This window comes from Xyrauchen texanus, chromosome 3 (assembly GCF_025860055.1).
Source record: "Xyrauchen texanus isolate HMW12.3.18 chromosome 3, RBS_HiC_50CHRs, whole genome shotgun sequence".
Lineage (NCBI taxonomy): Eukaryota > Metazoa > Chordata > Actinopteri > Cypriniformes > Catostomidae > Xyrauchen > Xyrauchen texanus.
In genome coordinates this window covers 16,928,253-16,950,093 of record NC_068278.1, presented here as the reverse complement: position 1 = coordinate 16,950,093, position 21,841 = coordinate 16,928,253, and the positions used below count along the sequence as shown (strand labels likewise).

The 21,841-nt window shown below is 38.4% G+C and overlaps 1 protein-coding gene across 5 annotated transcripts in view; it reads left to right on the top strand.

The window, feature by feature from the left end:
• Window positions 1-12,080, top strand: part of tbcelb (tubulin folding cofactor E-like b) — a 33,883-nt gene extending 21,803 nt beyond the window's left edge. For all 5 annotated transcript variants that reach the window (XM_052106271.1, XM_052106245.1, XM_052106255.1 and 2 more), the window contains one exon: window positions 7,141-12,080. In XM_052106271.1, the coding sequence (XP_051962231.1) occupies window positions 7,141-7,465 (325 nt within the window). In that variant the 3' untranslated portion in view covers window positions 7,466-12,080. The remainder of the gene's footprint in view (window positions 1-7,140) is intronic.
• Window positions 12,081-21,841: the final 9,761 nt, after the last annotated feature.

Here is a 21,841-nt window from a genome sequence, read left to right as displayed (position 1 = left end):
AGCTCTGACCTTTTTTTAGCATACTATCAAGTTTGCACATATTTTATACATGCAAACCTTTAGTTAATCTGGGCCAAAGTGTAGGATTGTCTAATTGTGTTTGAATTCACAAACTTACACTCATAGTGAATGAAAGTTTTTTTTTTTTTGACACCGTATTCATCCATCCATCCATCCATCGTCAACCGCTTATCCTGTGTACAGGGTCGCGGGGGGCTGGAGCCTATCCCAGCTACACCGTATTCAATTGCCCCAAAAAGTATTTGGACTCTTTAGTCATACTTAAATATGCTTAAATGTTGATGCAATAGATACAATATATCAAATGAAGTGCATCTGCAAACAAATTATGCTAGACCTGAGAATTCACTTTTTGACTGACCTCCTGAGACCCGATCGTGACTTATGTACATTTTCCATTTCCTTTTTTGCTCTGTAACAATAGCACCTAATAAACATGCAAAAAACATATTTCCTAAAAACATATGTGGACTCCAGGATATTTTTTCAGCTGGAAATTTTAAATAATACCAAGCTATAGAAAGTCAAATTTTTTTTTTAAATCAAATAGTTTATTATGTTTCCAGGGGTGTTGGTTATTTGTGTTTTTGAGACGTTACAGACATTACATCAGAAATTAGCATAATTAATTCTGATTCAAAGTAATGGCCAGCATCATCCAATCACTGCCAACCATGTTAAAATAAAATTATACATTATAAATTCTGAATCAAAGCACTGATTACCATTGTCCCATGTTGAGTGGTCCAAACCTCATCTGCTGCCTGAAACTGAACTTGCACAGTAAATATAGGATTTCTAAGGGAAAAATGTGCTCAAGGACACAATAGTATACATTGTTTTAGCAGTGAGGTATTTCGCAATAAATCACTCAAATAAAAAAAAGAAAATTCCATATCGGATGAAAGTTGAGACTCTAATCTTTTGGCTCAAGCAGGTTTCAATGTAAAAACTTAATTAGGTTTCTAACAGATATAGTATAGCAAACTAACTCTGCAGTGGTCAGCGGCATGTTGTTTTGTCACATTACTCCGTATGTCGAATGTTTAACCCTTTACTCATAACCCAGAGTCTTCTAAACTGAGATCAGTTGGTTTTAATTAATTTAAATTATGCATTGCATATAGCAAAGCCAAGATACAACGTCCACGCATGTGTACACTGGGTCGCACAAGGTTAAAGATATTGTTTTCAATTACATGTAACCAGCTTTTCTCAAGGGCCCTTTACTGGATGTATCAAGTTCACACAGGTGTCCTACAGAGTAACCACACATGTAGTTCATCACAACTATAGATGTTCCACAAAGTAAAAAAAAAACAATAAAAAATGTAACAATATATCTATTGTTTTATCATTTGAAACCTAACAAGCTTCTTTTCGGGAAATGTGTGAAAAGTGTGTTTGTGCTGTCTTTAAAATGGCACTTGGTAAAGTGGCATTTAATGCAATGAGATTCATACATTTTTGAGTGTGGCTTAAGTGTCCAAATGCTTTTTGGCCACTGTGTCCAAATGTGTAATGTACAATAATGTCTCCGCTTATGGGTTTTTCACCACAGCAAGATGTCATGATGGGCATAAGTAGTATATTTTTCCGTCATTCCATACAGACACCTTGCTTCTCTCAGTTGTTGTGTAGGAAGACGGTAACACTTTAAAATAAGCTTTCAGTCATTAACATTACACTCACCTAAAGGATTATTAGGAGCACCATACTAATACTGTGTTTGACCCCCTTTCGCCTTCAGAACTGCCTTAATTCTACGTGGCATTGAAAGCACTCTTTAGAAATGTTGGCCCATATTGATAGGATATCATCTTGCAGTTGATGGAAATTTGTGGGATGCACATCCACGGCACGAAGCTCCCGTTCCACCACATCCCAAAGATGCTCTATTGGGTTGAGATCTGGTGACTGTGGGGGCCATTTTAGTACAGTGAACTCATTGTCATGTTCAAGAAACCAATTTGAAATGATTCGAGCTTTGTGACATGGTGCATTATCCTGCTGGAAGTAGCCATCAGAGGATGGGTACATGGTGGCCATAAAGGGATGGACATGGTCAGAAACAATGCTCAGGTAGGCCGTGGCATTTAAGCGATGCCCAATTGGCACTAAGGGGCCTAAAGTGTGCCAAGAAAACATCCCCCACACCATTACACCACCACCACCAGCCTGCACAGTGGTAACAAGGCATGATGGATCCATGTTCTCATTCTGTTTACGCCAAATTCTGACTCTACCATCTGAATGTCTCAACAGAAATCCAGACTCATCAGACCAGGCAACATTTTTCCAGTCTTCAACTGTCCAATTTTGGTGAGCTCTTGCAAATTGTAGCCTCTTTTTCCTATTTGTAGTGGAGATGAGTGGTACCCGGTGGGGTCTTCTGCTGTTGTAGCCCATCCGCCTCAAGGTTGTGCATGTTGTGGCTTCACAAATGCTTTGCTGCATACCTCGGTTGTAACGAGTGGTTATTTCAGGCAAAGTTGCTCTTCTATCAGCTTGAATCAGTCGGCCCAGTCTCCTCTGACCTCTAGCATCAACAAGGCATTTTCAGCCCACAGGACTGCCGCGATACTGGATGTTTTTCCCTTTTCACACCATTCTTTGTAAACCCTAGAAATGGTTGTGCGTGAAAATCCCAGTAACTGAGCAGATTGTGAAATACTCAGACCGGCCCGTCTGGCACCAACAACCATGCCACGCTCAAAATTTCTTAAATCACCTTTCTTTCCCATTCTGACATTCAGTTTGGAGTTCAGGAGATTGTCTTGACCAGGACCACACCCCTAAATGCATTGAAGCAACTGCCATGTGATTGGTTGATTAGATAATTGCATTAATGAGAAATTGAACAGGTGTTCCTAATAATCCTTTAGGTGAGTGTAGTTAACACATTTGGTATCTTGAACTAACAATGAAAAAAAATGTTGTTCTTGTTTTAATATTATTATATGGTGAAATTAACATTAACTAAGATTAATAAATGCTTTAGAAGTATTGTTTATTGTTTGTTCATGTTAACTGATGTTGTCAACTAATGTTAACAAATGGAACCTTATTGTAAAGTGCTACCGAGGCGAAGTGCATCTTGGCATCATTAATATAGCACCTAATGTAGATATATTGACTAACTGTCTAAACAAACAGACCTGTTTTCAGCACTTGCAAAAGGATAATGCTTGACAGTCAGTCGTAAAGATCGTATTTGATAAACAAATCCAAATTGTGTGCAGTGTGAACAAAGCCTAAGATTCTTTATCTCCACCATGACTTTCAATTAGACCCTTACCTCGGGTTCATTCAGGGTGACTGCCATTGTAATACATGCCATGTAAGTTGATTTGGATAAAAAGAATTTGCCAAACTATGCACACAGTCTTGTGTCAGACATATCAGTTATGTTAAGTTGTAGATAGACCACATATCAAGCTATCTACATTCACTGATAATCTAAATTTTGAGCTAATGGTGATTGTATCTCTGTAGTTCCGATTATCTACCTGAAAACTGATCACGTTGTTTTTTAGGCCATCAACAACTCAGTATCAACTAACTGACTCACTGTATAGAGTCTCTCTACTATGAACTTGGTGCACTGCACAGTGGCGACTGTCCGGACCCATCTTCGTGTCTGATCTGTGCACTGTTTGAGGAATTCAAGGCAGCTGTTATCACAGCGAACACCATTCGCCTTCATTTAAGGAGCTTAACCACACTAAATGAGACTCTTGAGTGAGACTGTTCTTTCTCTCAGACAGAGTGGCACTTTGTATAGAGGGGGCAGTATTCCCATGGTGAAGGCAGTGAGCCACAGGCACCTACCCAGGCTCAGGCTCTGCTTTGTAGGGAGACTGTTCTGGACAGGCTGGGGAAATTACTTTGATTGGCTGTGTCGGTTACTGTAGCCCACTTAAGCTAAAAGACTTTTTTGTGGAGATTTTATTTAATTGTTCCTGCCGATCTCCTCTTATCTTTCCCACAATCCTTCAGCAAGACGGGAAGGGAGGGAGGGTGCAAGGGGCGGTGGTGAGAACTTTCTCACGGTTTAAAAACTTAGTGTGCTTCACAAACACACAAACAGTTGCACAAATACACAACTGCATCTTCACACACGCTTTATGGGTCCTTCCTTGGTGCACTGATTCTAATTATGTCTGTAAATGTCTTTCTTTACATTTGAGTGTGATTGACATTTTTTATGAAAAACAGTTTTTTCAAACATATTTTAAGTAGAGGACCGTATGTGTGCATTACCTACAGTGCATATTCAGGCTCATTCGATCTGTTCCAAAACCTAGAGATCTGCTTTGCTTTCTAATGCCTACATAGGCAGGATCTATCATGAAACTCACAATTAGAGTTTGATATTGGCATGTTGCTAACAGCACAATGGACCCTTTTCCCAGACCCTTTTTAGCAGCGTAAATTTGGCAATCTTTTTTATATTTTCAATTTGAATTTGTTTCATGTACATTTATAACATTATTCTTCATGTTATATTACCCTGGCATTCATTAACCTCTTCAACTCGGAGGCATTTTTGGGCTGCCACATGCAATTTTTCATGCTCAAATTTAAAAGCTCACCATTTACACATACTGTGGACTAATAATCAGAAATTGGTCTCAGACCACCCCAAATAAAAATACTCCAATTATTCATCAATATATCTGTTTACAATGTTATGATGAATTAAAAAATTGATATATGTATTTTTTGTTGTCCTATCTGTGTAAGCATGTAATTCCAGTTCTGTTCACTCCATCTCGCTCCAAAAATTCTTATTTTATTCTACTAGATGGCAGCCAGTTCTAGAAAAAATAATATTTCCTCTATCACCAACCATCACAAAATGCCAGTCTGAAATGTAGGTTGTGCTCTAATGCATTTTACCCCTCACAGCTCATCCATTGAAATCCAGTCTAATTTTCAGTTTATGTAACCATGCCCATTGTTTCATTGAATATTTCGGCCTCTGAGTGGACTAGAAGCTCATTCATTAGAAGGCTGAGATCCTAGCAATGATGCATTACATTTTATCATCAATAGTTGATAACATAGATATTTCCAATTATTTGTTTAGCATGCTTTTAAGATATAACATTGGATATAGGTATACCGTGTTTATGCGGTTTTACTATTAACCGTGATGTTAGTTTAAAAATAAGAATTTAGAATCAACTGTTAACAGTGAAATACGTTATTTACACATGGCATACACACGGACGGTAGCCATGTGGTGCTTGATGGCCAGGTGTCCCTGGCTGAACATGAACTTTCAATTCACGTGAAGCTGGGGCTACACACAAACTCCCAAATATTTTTATCTACCAGACTCATATCCATCCAAAAAAAACCAGCTATTTGGGAGTATTTAAATGACCGACTGAACACAACGGGTGTAAAACATGCAGACACAAGTCATAGAAAGATAAACATCCTACAAATGGGACAGGATAATGCACTAGTTGTCCAACAACAAACTAGTAAGTTTAATCAGTTTTATTTATAGTGATTTTAAAGTGATGAATTAAAAGATGAAACTTTGTAATGTTTAAGCATGCTGACAGCGCACAGCGCATTGCGTCATTTTTTTTCCAGCAAGTCGGTCCACTGTCGGCCATCTTTGGAATGTTCTTGGGTGGCTATTTTCAGTCATGCCAGTGCAGCTGCTGTCTACTTGAATGGAGAAAGACCAAAATCTAGATTACGATCAAATAACATATTTCAAATCCGCAGTAAAATTTGACAATACTGGAATAATAAATTGTGATTCTTTACCTCATATTACGCAAAAAATATATATTTTCCCGGCTTGTAAAGCTAATGCGCATGCACGTTCAAGAGTTGATTGACAGGTGATGTCTGTATCTAAAAGGTGACTGGCTCTTTTAACTGTAAGGCGGGACTTCCTTTCTACATCTGTTGGGCGCTCAGAGCTGCTTGGTTGAGCATTCCAATTTCTCCCAATCATTTTAATAGAAGTGGCCCATCTCTGATAAATAATCTCTGATTGTGTGTAGTTACTATCAGCGAGTAAACTTTGAAAAGTTGTGTCCTCATTATTTAAAGCATTGGTTCTGTACAAATTCACTGCATTCAACAATAAACTCAATTTGAGTCATTATCGGACTTTAAATTGCCTGCTGTAAACAATATTCCTGTTATTATGCATAGTCTACTGGGTATTTGTAACGTGTTATGCACTGTATTTTTATAGAGTCTGTTGCCGATTCTTTATGTTTCCTAAGAAAAATGTCCTACGGTAAAAGCAGATATCAAGTTTTTAGCTATTTTGGGCTTACAGCAGCAGTGATTGGCACATAAGAGACTTTTGTATTTGATGTCTTACAGATTTTATATTTCACTTTGATTCTTTTGAAAATATTTCAAACTGTGGTATTAGTGCCACAAAATGACATGTACAGTTGCATTCCTGAGATTTGAACGCTTTCTTTTGTTATAAGATTTATCTATTTAAGTGATATGTGAAAGACTTTTACATTCATATAAATATTTCTACCACATTACCTCTATGTGGCAGTGATTTGTGACTCGAAGGATTTCAGGCCTTATTCTGTTATTTTATGTAACATAAATGCAGAAGTGATGTTTATCTATGAAACGTTCAAATTCTAAGCTTTCAAAAGATACCCCATATGCCTGACTTATTTATTCAGATTTTTACAATTTAAGCGTAAACTTAGAAGGAAGTATAATGTTGCTGCCTAACTTTTGAAACAGCCTTTGCATTGGGAGCACCTATGCTTAAAAATGCTTAAACTGTAGACATCTCACAAGGTTTTGGAACAGAGCTTTTGTGTATTGTACCATGCTTGGTTTCTTTACAGCAGCATTGATTGGCACATAAAATAAACGTTTGTATTTGATGACTTAATGATTTCAAAATCATTCAAACTGTGGTATTAGGGCAACAAAACTGTACAGTGATTTGTATGATCTGTCAAGATGTGAACCATAATCGACTTCAGAATTTCCTACAATTGGTTTTAACATAAATTGGTAACTGGCTGTTTTAGTATGACCCAACTGAAGACATTAAACTTGCCTTACTTAAATGGCTTTCTCACTGCTGTCCACTCTTTTCAGGTACCACAATTTGGTAGCACGCTATGGCCGCCTTGCCCCGCTTGCAGAGGTGGATCTGCGCCCTCTCTGCAATGCTCAAGTAGAAGTGCGTTTTGGAGATCAAACAGAGCCCCTAGAGCTCAGACTGGATCAGACAGTGGCAGACCTAAAGAAGCAGTTGAGAGCCGTGATCCAGCTACCTTCAAACAAAATGCGTGTATACTATATCGACCGGCAGCTCGGCTATGCACTAGAGCCACAGGAAATGAAATATGGAGCTCGAGCACTTCACTCCTACAGCATACGAGATGGAGATGAGATCATGGTGGTGCCTAAGACACAGTGACAGAAGACAACTAGACCCACTTCAAAAAATAAAAAGTACATTTTGAGGTGTCTTTTCAAAGCTGGAATATGAGGGACATCAAACAAGGCCCTGAAAAGATACATTGGTCTCGGTTTCCTGCTCTGTGGATGTGTGTATGCTAAAAAATGGTGTGGGCTAAAGAACTTTTTTAACCTTATTTACTTTTAATTTACTTTTTTCTTGTGTTTAAGAGACTGCTTCTCAGGAATGACCAATATATGTGTACCTTAAAGAGCATTTTTACCATTTATTAATCATGTTAAGCTTGATAACACATTTCCAAGGTACACATACTATATGAACAAATATAGTCTCACACATTAACTATACAGTATATACTGTAGACATTTACTGCACCTAGTTTACTCATGTTTCCAAAATCAGATAGGTGTGCCCAGGCTTCTGTATCTCATCACTTAAACTATAAAAGCCCAACTCAACTGCTCATCACCGTGCCGTCTAGTTTCGTGAACCTATGTTCCATTTTCAAACACTTAAACTACTTTTATGCAGGACAAAAAGGAGAATTTCTAATTAATATCCCCTATGTAAAATAGATTCCATAGCTCTTTTGTCTGCTTGTTTCCTTAAGATGGTGTAGTAAGGTGGTTGGTTGTAAGAATTAAGGGAGGAGGGCTTATAGAAAGTCTCCAGTTGTAACCAACCACATAGCCACATTCTCTGCTTGAAGTTCAACAGGGTCAGCTACAAGCCTGAAACTCTTCAGGGTTCCTATGCCTATTTACACACTTTACACCCCCCTGGAATCTGGAATGTTTTCAGCATTGCCCCTGCCACTTCTTTCATTGGTGGAAAAAGTCCCTGGAGTATGTAGGTGCCATATAGAGCATGTGCTGTTGGGGTCTACAACATTATTCCATCATTTTTGGCCCATGTTTTAGAGCCATGGTTTTGCACCTCCCCAGGAGGGCACCAGGGCATGTCAGGGGAGGCACAGAGAATTATGATAAATTAACTAAAGTTAACGAAAGTAAAATCAAAAGATAAATATATACAATAAAATTATATTGTGAAGTACAATAAAAAGCTAAATAGACCATAGTTCAGCTTAATAGACTGTAGCTCTATGACGTTATAACCGCATGCATATCATGCAAGAGCGCATCTGTACCGGTTGTGTGAGTACAAATCTCTCTGCTCGCATGCGGATATACTATGCGCTGCTCTATGAAAGTGCGTGTAAGCTCAAAACTGGTCATGTGCACTCACAAATCTATTATAAAGCCATATAGCTCTGCCTTTGTTCATTCATCTGAATATTCTGCATCTGTAGACGTGTTATATCGAGGAAGAATCAAACCTGAGTTTGAGGAATCAACTCACCATTTGGCCGGTAACGATTAAAAGAAATGCAGTATAACACATGGTTACATTCTTGTTGAACAAGAATGATATTCTGATGATTGCTGATGAGACGTGAGCAAATCAGATGACATAAAAAACCAAGAACATCTGTTGCGAGTTTTGAGACTCACGTCTTCTGCCACCACAGTGGAAAACATAGCTGCACAAGTTTATCAAGGACACAGAAAATCTGAAAATGTGGAACAAAATCACGACATTCAACATGATATCGGGTCGAAGTGTCTCATGTGTTGTTTGATTAACATAGAGGAGACTGGCTCATGTGATGTGATGTGATTTTATTGCAAATATAGGTGAAAAAAAGTTAAATAATCCCATTGACAAACAGGTAGGCTTTTTTTTTGTTGTAAAAATAAAGCTAAATACTGTTTCATATTATTAATAGAAATATTTATTGCCAAATATTTATCACTTTTCCGGTGTAGGCCTATGCCGCATTGCTGAATGAGTCTCTCAGACTGAATTTTGATCATTATTGGAGAATTGCTTCAATAAATATGGTGAATTTTAATAATATAACATTAGAGGTCAGTACCTGATAAAACTTCAAATAAGTGGGCAGAATACTACTGTTTTTAGTGTTTTTATTTAATTTGACCATTTAGTATAAGCTAGTTTATTTATTATCTACTTGGCCATTGTAAAGGCCTATATGCAACATTTTTATATGTATATAATTTTGCAACCAAAAATGTGTGTGTGTGGGTCTTGTCTTGACAGTCTTGTTAATTGTGTGTGTGGGGGTACCGTTTACTATTAACCATGATTATATGTTAATTTAACCATAAGAATTTAGAATCAACTGTTAACGGTGAAATACTTCATTTACATGTGGCAAAAAGGTTTATGTATAATGTATAAATATATATCATAAAAAATAGTTATTGTTAATTGTTAACAGTTTGAAAAAGCCCCTGTTTTAGAGAAAGAAAACTGCAAAAAGGGACCAATAAGAATTCCAATTAAAATGACCTGTGCAACACTTTGGCAGTCATATTTATTAGATGGATTTAATTATTCATTATATGGTTTTATTTTTAAATCATTTTTAATTATTTAAAATATATCTCAACATTTTATAGGTTTTACGATATTAATTTGAAGATATCCCTGCTGTCGTTTGTTCAGCATTAAATATAGGGGCAAGGGGGACAGCCATAGATACTGTATATAACCTTATTCTTTTTATCCACAGTGTAAATGCTTGCAGTGCATTCAGAGTCAAGTCCTTTTTATTTGTATAGCGCTTTTCACAACACATCGTTTCAAAGCAGCTTTACAGAAAATCATGCATTAGCAAAAAAATAAATAAAATAAATTAAACTTTAATATCTATAAAGTCTTAGAGTGATCATTGTGTAGTTTGATTAAATAAGATTGTAAATTGTGTATAAAAATATATCAATAATAATTGTATTTATAACCCCAGTGAGCAAGCCGAAGGCAACTGTGGCAAGGAACACAATCTCCATAAGATGATGGTTAATGGGAGAACAATAACCTTGGGAGAAATCAGACACACTGTTGGGGCCAGTTCCCCTCTGGCTAACATCATGAATATTATGCCAATATGAATTATTTGTGTGCAGTGCAAGCAATGGTTTAAAACTGGTAAATTAAGTGAGCGTAAATGTCCAGTGTTTAAAACAAATAATTTTTTTGATTAGTCCATCCTGGACTAACTGCAGAAGTTCACATAGATGCATTGTCCTTTGTTAGTTGCCTGATAAAGGCTTTTGTTTGCCATTAAAAAATAGTCGTATGTATTCCATTTCAAGAGTGTAGTCGATCAATAGACAAAGGTGATGCAGGCAGAGATCAATGAGGTGCATTGCAGTTCAACCGGCAGGTCATTACAATGAGGTTCTGTGGGGTCCATCCTAAGTCCAAGGTTCAGACAATGGCATATGAAGTATCCACTGTCTTACAGTTGGAGTTGGCATCAGTTCATCCTCTGAAGTCAAAAAACTGAAGTGATGTCTGTCTAGCACTGGCTGTAGTTTGTTGTCATCTCTCAGCGACACAGCAGTGGAGTCCGACACCAAGTAGGAACGGATCTGGATCTGGTCAGCTCTGGTAACCTCAGGATATGAATCCCAAAGTTGAGACATGGAGACAAATAGAATAATATTAGTGTAGATGCCATTACATTTTTTACAGATTTACAGATCATGATAGATGTTTCTGGTTCTGGCAGACCCAACTAAAGCAGCCTAATTGTGGGTTGGAGTATAAATTAGGTGTATGCCTGGCTAAATAGATGAGTCTTTAGTCTAGACTTAAACTGAGGGAGTGTGTCTGCATCCCGAACTGTGTTAGGGAGACTATTCCATAGATTAGGAGACAAGCATGAAAAGGATCAACCTCCTTTTGTGGATTTTGTTATTCTAGGATCTATTAATAGGCCAGAATTTTGCGATCGTAATGAACGTGATGGACTATGGCGTGGTAGTAGGTCACTTAAGTAATGTGGAGCTAGATCATTCAAAGCTTTGTAAGTAGTTAACAGAATTTTAAAATAAATACAAAATTTAACTGGTAGCCAATGTAACGATGATAAAATGGGAATAATATGATCATATTTCTTGGTTCTCGTCATCACTGTGGCAGCTGCATTTTTAACCAATTGAAGTTTATTTATTGATCTTGCTGGACATCCTCCCAGAAATGCATTACAATAATCTAGTCTTGAGGTCATGAACGCATGAATTTGTTTTTCGGTATCAGCAACAGAGAATATGTGTCGTAATTTAGCAATATTTGGTGGAAGAATGCTGTTCTACAAACATTGGAAATTTGATTTTCAAAGGACAGATTGGTATCAAATGTAACACCAAATTTATTTGCTGTAGAAGACTACGTAACAGTACATCCATCGAGAGACAAATTATATTTTAGCTGCTAATTTTTAGAGGTCTTTGGTCCAATAATTAGTACCTCTGTTTTGGTTCTGACATATATGTTATGGCTTTTGTTAAGTTTTGTTATCTCTTAATGACCCATGACAGTGAAGGATTGAAGTTGCTTGTGAGGAAAATTCTGAGACACTGTTTTCTGAGGTGCTGTGACAGATGATTGCATAATTCCAAATTTATTTCTGATTATTAAAATTTTATCAGTAAAGAAATTCATGAAGTCATTACTATTGTGCTGTGACATAATATCTGGTTCAGTCAATGCTTTATTCCTAACCAATTAAGCCACAGTACTGAATAAACATCTAGGATTGTTGTGGTTATTTTATATGAGTTTACTAAAATATGCTGACCTGCTGTAGCTACAGACACTATACTTCCATGCACCACGAAATACTTCTAATTTTGTATTTTTCCACATGTATATCTCCATTTTCCGAGCTGCTCTCTTGAGAGCATGAGTGTGATCATTGTACCATGGTGCAGGGCTTATTTCTTAAATTTTCTTTAATCGAAGGGGGTGGCACTATCAAGAAGCTATCTTTAGTGGTCAAAAGAATAGTTCTACCTGAATGATTGCGTGGTGTAGATTAAGTGACGTTAGCTGATCACAAACAAGGGTAATGATATAAGATGTTATTGCTCTGCAGAATAATTTCTATAGTATCAACATCAACTCCATATGACAGAATTAAATCTAGTGTATGATTATGTCAATGAGTTTCACATTTTCTCTGACTCCAAAAGAGTTGAGAACACTGATTAACGCTAATCCCAATGTGTCATTTTCATTATCTATGTGAATGTTTAAGTCACCAACCAGTGGCGATTCTAGGGTCAGAGCTTTAGGGGTGCTGAGCACCCAATGAGCCCCACTGCCACCACCCACCCTCTTTTCACACAAAAATAAAAAATATGTCTATTGAAAAATAACTTTATCATTTTAACATTGGTTCAACTAACTCCAAAATCCAGATTTTTTTTTTTCTTTTTTTAGACCTTTTCAGAGCACCAGCTTAATTGTGAGAGTTCACACAGACAGCCCCCTGTAACAAACACAAAACCTTCTTCACTCAGCTGGTTTTCCTGACCGTTAACTCCATGTGCCTCCTTTTGTATCAACAGTCATCAGATTGGTTAGATTAGATTCAACTTTATTGTCATTGAACAAAGTAACAGGTACTTGGACAACAAAACGTAATTCATCTTCTGTAAATTATTTATAAAAATGGTTCTTGAAAGGCTCTTTTTTGTGTGCCAAACTGAGTATGAGGGTATTGAGACAGTTTTAACTGTTTAGGACCAGTGTCCTTATCCCCTAAGTCTGAACAGCTCTCTTCTGTCTCTGCTGCTTTGGCTTGGTGGTCTCTATGTTGCACTCCCTCTGTCTCTTCATTTCTTTCACTAGTCAGATCCCTCTCATCCTTTATGGACTCTCCCTGTTGTTTTCCTCCTCCTTTATTATGAAAAAATGTGGTGTAAAATAATGTTACAAAAAGTAAATGTAATATAGGCTACTTAATGCCAATAAGTTAGTATAGGAGTATGAGTAGTTACTGTTTTGCTTGCCACTATTCACTATATGTCAATTTATTGTTGTTGTTGTTTCCTCACCTGGTTCTTCCTGCATCTCCCTTTCCCTTTCTCCTTCTCCATCTCCCTCTTTTTCCCTTGGCACTGACAATCCTACACAAATATATTGTAGGCAGGAGAGTTGAGGTCAGTTTGTCATGTCACAAAAATGTTATGGAGACCATTTACAGATTCTAAGGATATGATCAAAAGGCACACAGAGGCGTAACATTTTAAATGTCTTTATTATTATTATTATTGGGCTTAGAAACTTTTTTAAATCACAAATACCTTTCACAAGAGAAGCTGTATTCTCCATTGAGGGTTTGAAATAAATAAAAGCAGGGGACCATTGCCTAGATAAGTAATTTGATACAACAACAGATAGCTGGTTTGCATTAGCTGTTACTTTAGCTTAACACTTGTCAGAAGAACAAAAAAAACAAAAAACAAGACAGAGGTCATTATGGACTGTCCCTAGTCTCTCACCTGAATCGGTCTTTTTTCTTTTAAAGAACTGTCATATGTCCATTGCTCACTGGCAGGCCACACACACACACAGAGAGAGAGAGAGTAATGCTACGAGTTCAGGAGTTAAGCCTGGTTCAGGTTAAATCCTCTGTGTGTGAGGAATGAATAAATACAGCAAAAGAAAAACATTAAACTTTCTTTTATTGTCTAGTTTGATAGTCAGCCACAACTGAAAAATAACAGATATAAATCTAGGAATGAATAACAATTCATTTAAAAAGCCACAGTGAGTGTTTTCACACATACTGGTGGTATACAGTGATATGTTTGTTTTCACTCTGGTCCAAACGCCAGGGCTTCATGTTTCCATGACGACTGACCAGAAAAGACGCACGTGATGTCATGTTTACATGACTCCCGATTGTTAAAATGAGTATCAAATTAACGATAAACTTTACCAACAGAGACACACGTACGCACTACACAGGTACGCAGTTTATTTGTCGCGCTGCTGGTTTTGTTTCACGCTCCAGCAGTAACTGGATAAACAGAACTGCATGCGTCTTGCGGAAGAACATTGTAACCGGCGCTACTTCTCTCCGTTTATGACTATGGACGAGTCACCCAGGTCCTGTGCTACTCCACAGCGGCGGCAACCCGCTGGACTAAAATAGTCCGAAAATAAACACTTATAGGTGTACCATGGTGATTCAGGATACTGACTCCTGTACTCACCGATATGGTTTCGGAATCGGAACAACTCTAGGTAAAAGGAAAGAAGTGTGAGACACAGCTTTGGAGCAACTTAGTTGATTCACAGCACTACATAACGCGTTCTCCCTCTGCGTGTGTTTCGCGCTGGATGACGGTCGTGCTGAGCGGTGCAGGTACAGAGGAGAAGTAGAAGAAGAGAAGAGGATGATACCGTTTGCTAAGGGGGGGTGTTTTCATTTTCATCCTTAACACATACATTTTAAACCACAAACTACGGAGTATGTTTTGGACATTATTTAACCTTGTCAAAGACGAACAAAATTTTAGAATAACAACATTTCTTACTCCAAGTTTTAGGGGTGCTGAGCTCCTTCTTAGGGGTGCTGAAGCACCCCTAAAAAGGGGCTAGACTCGCCCTTGTCACCAACAATTAAAGTTCTATCTACATTAACTACTAGATCTGATAGAAAATGTGCATATTCACCAAGGAAATCAGAATAAGGCCCGGGTGATCTATATACTGTAGCAAGGATAAAAGACGACATAGCTTTTTTATTTATATCTGGCGGTGTCACATTAAGCATTATTAGTTCAAAAGATTTAAATTTATATCCTGTCCTGAGCAACACCTCCTCCTCGACCCTTCAGACGAGGCTCATGTTTATAACAATAACCTGGAGGAGTAGATTCATTTAAACTAATATATTCATCCAGTTTAAGCCAGGTTTCAGTCAAACAGAGTGCATTCAAACTATGATCTGTAATAAATAATTTACAATTAGTGCTTTGGTTGAAAGAGATCTAATGTTTAGTTGCCCAAACTTTATATGATGTTTATCTTCTTTTTTTTTTCAAGTTTGACCTTAATTACCTTTTTTTCTAAATAATTTAGTGAGGTGTTTATGTTTGGTAGTTTGGGAACAGACACAGTCTCTATATGATATCTAGGTGATTCAGAGTATATATATATTTATAGTCCCTTACCACAGTTGATTTTACACTATATCCCACACATATAGTTTCAGCCACTAACATCTTGTTTAACCACAGTCAGCACATACCAGTCTATATATTTCAGGATATTGATTACCAGGGCTTGTCCTGTTCATTCCCATAGCATTTCCCAGCAGAATGGCTCTAATGTTACTGATATAGTTTAGACTCCTTCTTTAGTTACCAAGCTGTCCCTATGCAACTCTATCCTAGTGAAAAGTGTTAACTGGGAGCTCAGAACCCATTAGGGGTTCAGATTAGCTCAAGAGGTTATATATATTATCCTATTGATAGGAGAATAGCCTGCATGGATATTGTAGTCAGACATTACGAAAGCTTTGTTTCAGTGTAACAACATATATCAAACTGATGATTTGTTATTGCAAAGACACTGTACCCATTCTGCACATCTTTGCACTCAAATCTTTTTCAGTTGTACTCTTAGGTCCCATCACTCTTGCATTTGTTTCCTATTACTAGAAATTGAGCTTGATCTTCATATTTGTGCTCAAATCCATTGATTTTACCATATTGTTGCCACATTTATTTACTTCCTCCTTGTGTAATGTTTTTCTTCGGTGATTGTTGGAAATCCCTATAATGTTTAGTATTGTCCTCATTTTGATAGTAATCCTGCACTATGCAAACTTCTCACTAGTACCACATGTTTGAATTTGCTTTCATCCGCAAACTGTAGTCTGTTCACTACCTGAACCCCTTTCTCAGGGCTTTCAGCAGTGCCTGTGTCTCTACAAGTTTGTCATTGCTCATACTTTGTTCTCAATGTGTTCTGGTTGTGGTGATGACACTTGATCCTCTCTGTTCTACTCCAAAAGGAAATCTGGCCTCTAACGCCAACATGTTGTTAACAGAGCAAGTGCTGAAATATTTACTTTGTTTTTGTTGGGTCTGTATAATGGGTTTTACAGAGTTTAAAGAGGGCCATTGACTTGTGCCATCTATACTAATGTAGTGTAAATGATTATGTGAATGTTGACATGGAATATAGTGTGATTTGTATTATTAATATACTGGGATTTTATGCTCATATGAATTTCTGTAGAATGCCATACAGAAAGATGAGAATAAAAAGTAGCCAAGGCTTTGCATGAAATTCATAGAGTCTTATTTTCCCCTCAAGCTGTCTATGTAATGGAACTTTTCTATTTAATGACATTTGTTTTATTATCAAAGGACTTCACAGAACATGGTTCATCCTACATGAGCAGAGATGAGATAAGGCTAGGGTATACTTTGTTATTCCACGTTACGTCTCGTGAATGGTCAAGTGTTCAAGCCTTCCAAAGTGTACTCTTTTAAATGCGAGCCGAGCTCGTCCAGATGCATTTGATGCAAGTGCTTTATGACTGCTTTGTTATTCTTTTTAGCACAGTCAACTCCAGGAACATGTGTAGAAAATCACAATTGCATATAGATATGCGAGGTGTGTGCTGATGACTAAGTTTGTGTCAAGCGTACTGTGCATGAGACGTAGCCGCAGATGGAAAACCGAAGCATACTTGAGCCTTTAGTCAGATGATCCTAGTATTCAGACAGCATCAATGTCATACCCTCATTCTGCTATAATCAAAAGTCAACATTAGTTTAAATTGATTAATCCCCTCCCTGCTGAAAAGATCTAGTTCAGAAGTGGATTTGTGCTGGTCTGGCTGGTGAACCACTAAGCTGGTTCAGCCAGTCGTCTTTGCCTATTGCCAGTGGTTCACTGTAGTTTCTTATAACAGCTCTTCTGTTGTTGCTTGGTTGTAGTTGTTGTGTTAAGGTTAGGGTTCGGGAATTTTACCCAAAACTCACTAGGGACAAGCCACTGCAGAGACCTCTTCCAAAGCCTAGGCAAAAGCTAGCATCCAACTGGAGTCTATCCAGCCAGACAGCCACATGCTAGCCTGCCTCCTGGATCACTGTTGCAGTTTGGCTGATACAAAAATCATGCCTAATTGGTTTTACCACTTTCTGAATTGCTGGCATATCCCTGTCAAGCCTACAGGTGAAAGCTACACGTGCCAAATCTGGCATCGCTGTCACACCCACACACTCACCCACAGCTCTTTCCAACCAAGGTTTAGAAGTTCTTTCTCCTTAGTGGCCTTAAAATTGGACAGCATAGCCTCTCAGAGTGAAGCAGTGGCCAGAGTTCACTGGTGGATCGGCAACACTGAGAGTTGTGCCAATCTGAGGGAAGAGGCAAAGGGGCTACCAGGGCATGAAAACAGGGGTGGGTTACAAAGGTCACACAGGGACCTCCTGAGGGATTTGGCGTGTTTTGGATAGGTGGGGGTTTAAAGTAAGTTTTTTTTATCACCTCACTCTGTAGTTAGAGCAAAAAGAGCTGGCTGGGCAGCTGGTAGCCTGATCCACACTGTGCATCATGGAGCACAGAAGGCTGAAGGAAGCTCATTGTGTGGCCAGGAGGGGGAGATGTTTTCTGGGAAGGCTTGGGTTACCTTTAGGGGGCTTGACATTGTTGAGGAAAGGAAAGAAAATGAGGGCAAAGCAAGTGCCTGGCGATGGATGCATGAAGGGGGTTTGGATGAAAATTAAGATATTGGATGACCCAGCCAGGTTCTTGTCCAGGACCTTTTCCTGCTTTCAGGGTCAGGCCTGATGGACCTACCAGAAACCAACTACAGCATTAGTGCTCTGAACTACACTCAAGTCCTTTCCCACGGAAATGGTTCGATGACTCTAAAGGTCTTCGTTGTACCCATTGACATTATGGTAATTTGGTCAACCTGATTTCGATCTGCCAGGTTTGGTTGGCAGGTGGTTGATGCGGCTGACAGTTTGTGATTACATTTATCAGACACTTGACTCCTATGCCCAGACAGTGGAGTAAATGCTTATCACTAAGCTCATAGCCGTCTCTTGTTCTTGGAGGGATTGAAACCGGTTGTAAAGATGCAGGATATCTCAACTGAGTCGACCTATTCCACAACCACAAAAGTTTAGTTTTTGGGTCAAGATTACATGAGGGGCAAATAAAAAGAAAAGGCATAGAATGATAAGCCTTATGGGCAAGCTCATTACATCCAAAGAAGGAGATGATGGTGAGAAGATGGGCATTGCCCATCTTTCATGCCCACACTCACTCCTTCTTTCTTCTGTTCATACTCTATCTGGTCATTCCAGCACAAGATGATTCAACTGTCCAACAGTCAGTCTGGGACCACATTGTACTCTTTGTCAAATTCTCTGTGTCCTTGTTGTGCACAAGTATGGTTACAAGTATGTGCTGCATTTACACAACAAAGCGACAAGGTGTAAAAGAACCCTCCACTGGGACCCCCACATTGGTCATAGGTAATCTGGGGTCTGCGTCTGTCCAGTCGGCTTTCACACATCCTGTCCCCCTCCGGTGTCTAGTTACGTCCACTGTCCTCCTAGAAACAATGCTGAGTCTGACTCAGATCTCTCTCCCATCTCCTTCCCAGACCCTATCATCAAGGATGCACCAATGGTTTCCCCCCTTTTTTGTCGTTATCTCAGCACCACATCTATGGTAATAAGCCCCATTTAGAGACTAACCCAGGGTTGAGTGAGCTATTGCAAATGAGGCCGTCCTTAATTAGCGCAGGGAGCCCAGTAAGAAAGGAGAGGAGGCACTGATTTGCTCACACATACTCACACACATAGTGTCCAGGCTGATTCATGTTAATTTGGTAACCAAAGCCTTTCTCTTTTTTTCGACTAAATAAAGCAAAGTTTTTTCTGCTGTGTTTCCTTTTGTAAATAAATGCCCCTAGCATGGGCAGAAGAGCCCCTAAAGAGATGCAGTGGACTGTGCACTAGCAAAAGAGAGGGCTGCTGTCTAGGGAATAGGGGTTCAGTCCAAAGGCCTGACATTTTCTTCAGAAATCCTCTTTCAGGTCCTTTCAGGTCCAGTTTCAATATTTCCCTTCACTTACTTACCAAACGCCACCCTTCACTGGTTCACAGCTCTACCACCCCCCCTCCCCCCCCCTCCCTCAACCACTCTCTCTTTACCACTCTTTAATCTTTCTTTCCCTCTTTTGAAAGTCTCAACCACTCTCTCCATCCCCACCCCTCTCTCTTTCCCTCTCCCACTCCTATCCTCCCTCTTCCCCAAAAACTGATCACAGATTAACTTTAACACTATCCCTGGTGCAAAAGGTAGCGTCTTTCTCTGATGCGTCTCCCTCTAGTAGAGCTGTACAGGGAACCCACACACTCACTCACTCACTCACTCACTCCTCTGTCCTCTAATTCTGGGATCACTTTCTCCAGACTTTTGCTCTTTGAAATCAAGCGTACCCTGAGGCACGGATTGGGCAGTGTTTGCCATTCTTATCCTTGGCGGTTGTCCGGTGGAATCAGATCAGCAGAGTGTTCTGTGTGAGTGGAGGATTTAGGAGGATTCTCAGGGCATTTCCCCCCTCCCTTTTTTGCATCCAAGAGCAGTGCCCCTCCACTCTTGAGACTGCGTTGATGGTACCCACTTGGATGTGACTTAGAGGCTGATGCACAGGTGACGTGCTGAACTTCCGTCCTCTGAAGGCAGGTAAGTGCCGTTTTCTGAGTTGTGGTCTTTGAACCGGAGCTCTTGTGTTTTGTTCCTGTTTTGTTTGTTTGTTTTCTTATGACAAATTGTCTCTCTTTCTATCCTTGTCCGTTTCTCACGAGTAATGTTCAGATGCTTTCTACCACTTTTACACCCCCTTTTCTCTCTCTTGTTTCGGAAGCACACTTTGTGCGTGAAAAGGTAAATGATAGGTTTTAAATGCCAATCGGTAACTAAGTAATTTTGATAACATCTATCAATGGTATTAATGCCAGTTGTCAGACAGGCAGCTCGTTTGAGATCAGTTTCGGAGAGGTTAGCCAAATGAACTCTGTTAGTCTATGTAATGTGATGTAGAGAGCAATGGATTTTCCTGTTGGCATCTCACACTGTATCTCATGGTTCACTTGGGAATCCCATCAAATGTCAGTTTTGTCTGTGCTGTGGTTTCATGACAGAAGATGTTACACAGGACATTGTTCAAACACATAGGCTCTTCTTTGTAGACTTGGTTTCAGTTATGTTGGATTAAGGTAGATCTTTTTTCCCCATTTGACAATGAGAAGCAATGCTACACTTCCTTCTTTTAAAAGACTGAATCCATTCCTCACTCAAATACATTGAGTTAACATTTACGGTAGTATCTGTGGTTATTAAATACTTTGTAAGATGATATCCTGATATTGTAAATGCAAAAATTCTTTAGAGATTTGTAATTTTTGTTTAACTTCTTTATTGTAGTTACACAGATTTCTAGAAGTATTTATACTGGACTAGTGTAGAGCATTACTTTTTTTAAATTTTTTTATTACATTTATGAAAAAAAGACTTTGTCTTCTGTATGATGTATACTGTAGTTTGACAGCTCAGTATTACATTTAATCTGTTAACTTCTGGTAGAAAACCAGAGAAATGTAATTTGGCTGACTCACTGTTGATACATGTATTGATTAGTTGGGCCAATGACACAGCAATTGTGACCTCTGGTTCATTTTAATGGGTGATGACGGCATCTGACAATGTAACGTTTGATATGTGAAAATAAATGTGAATGTTTTTGGCTTACAAGATTCACAACTGAAGACAAAAAGTTATAGGATGTATAACAATTGGGTTCAAAGGTCTCAGTCTACTTGTGAAAATGCATGTATTCATCTTTAGTTTTATTTTTAATAGTTTATTAACTACTTTTTTTTTCATTACAAATTATATTATCAACATAACAATTTCAGTGTAAAGCTGAATTAAAATGAACATGAATTTCTTTGTATTTGGTATAACCCCTTTTTTTCTCTTAATGCACAACATGCACTTGAACTGGCATGAACTCCACAAGTTTATGCAAAACCTGACGATTCATGTTATCCCTTAAAGGGATAGTTCACCCAAAAATTTAAATTCAGTTGCCATTTACTCACTGACTAACATCTCCTTTGGTCACACAGGCTAGCAACAATACAAGGCTAACATGCAAATCCTGCAGGATTCATGTTATACCAGCATTGATTTGAGAATGTTCCAAATAGCACCCTGCATGCTTCAATGGAAACTAGGAAATTTGTCCTTTTATATAAAGGTCTGGGGTTCACGTGGTCAATGTCACAAATGTACAAAAAAAAAGGCTGAAATATTTATATTATTGTTTACTTATTCTACATCAAAAATATTTCAAAATTCTAAACATTTCCGTTCATTTCCAGGTTTTAAATAATTTTGAATATAAAATTTTTCAATGTGGGCTAATAGGCCTCACCGTATATAACA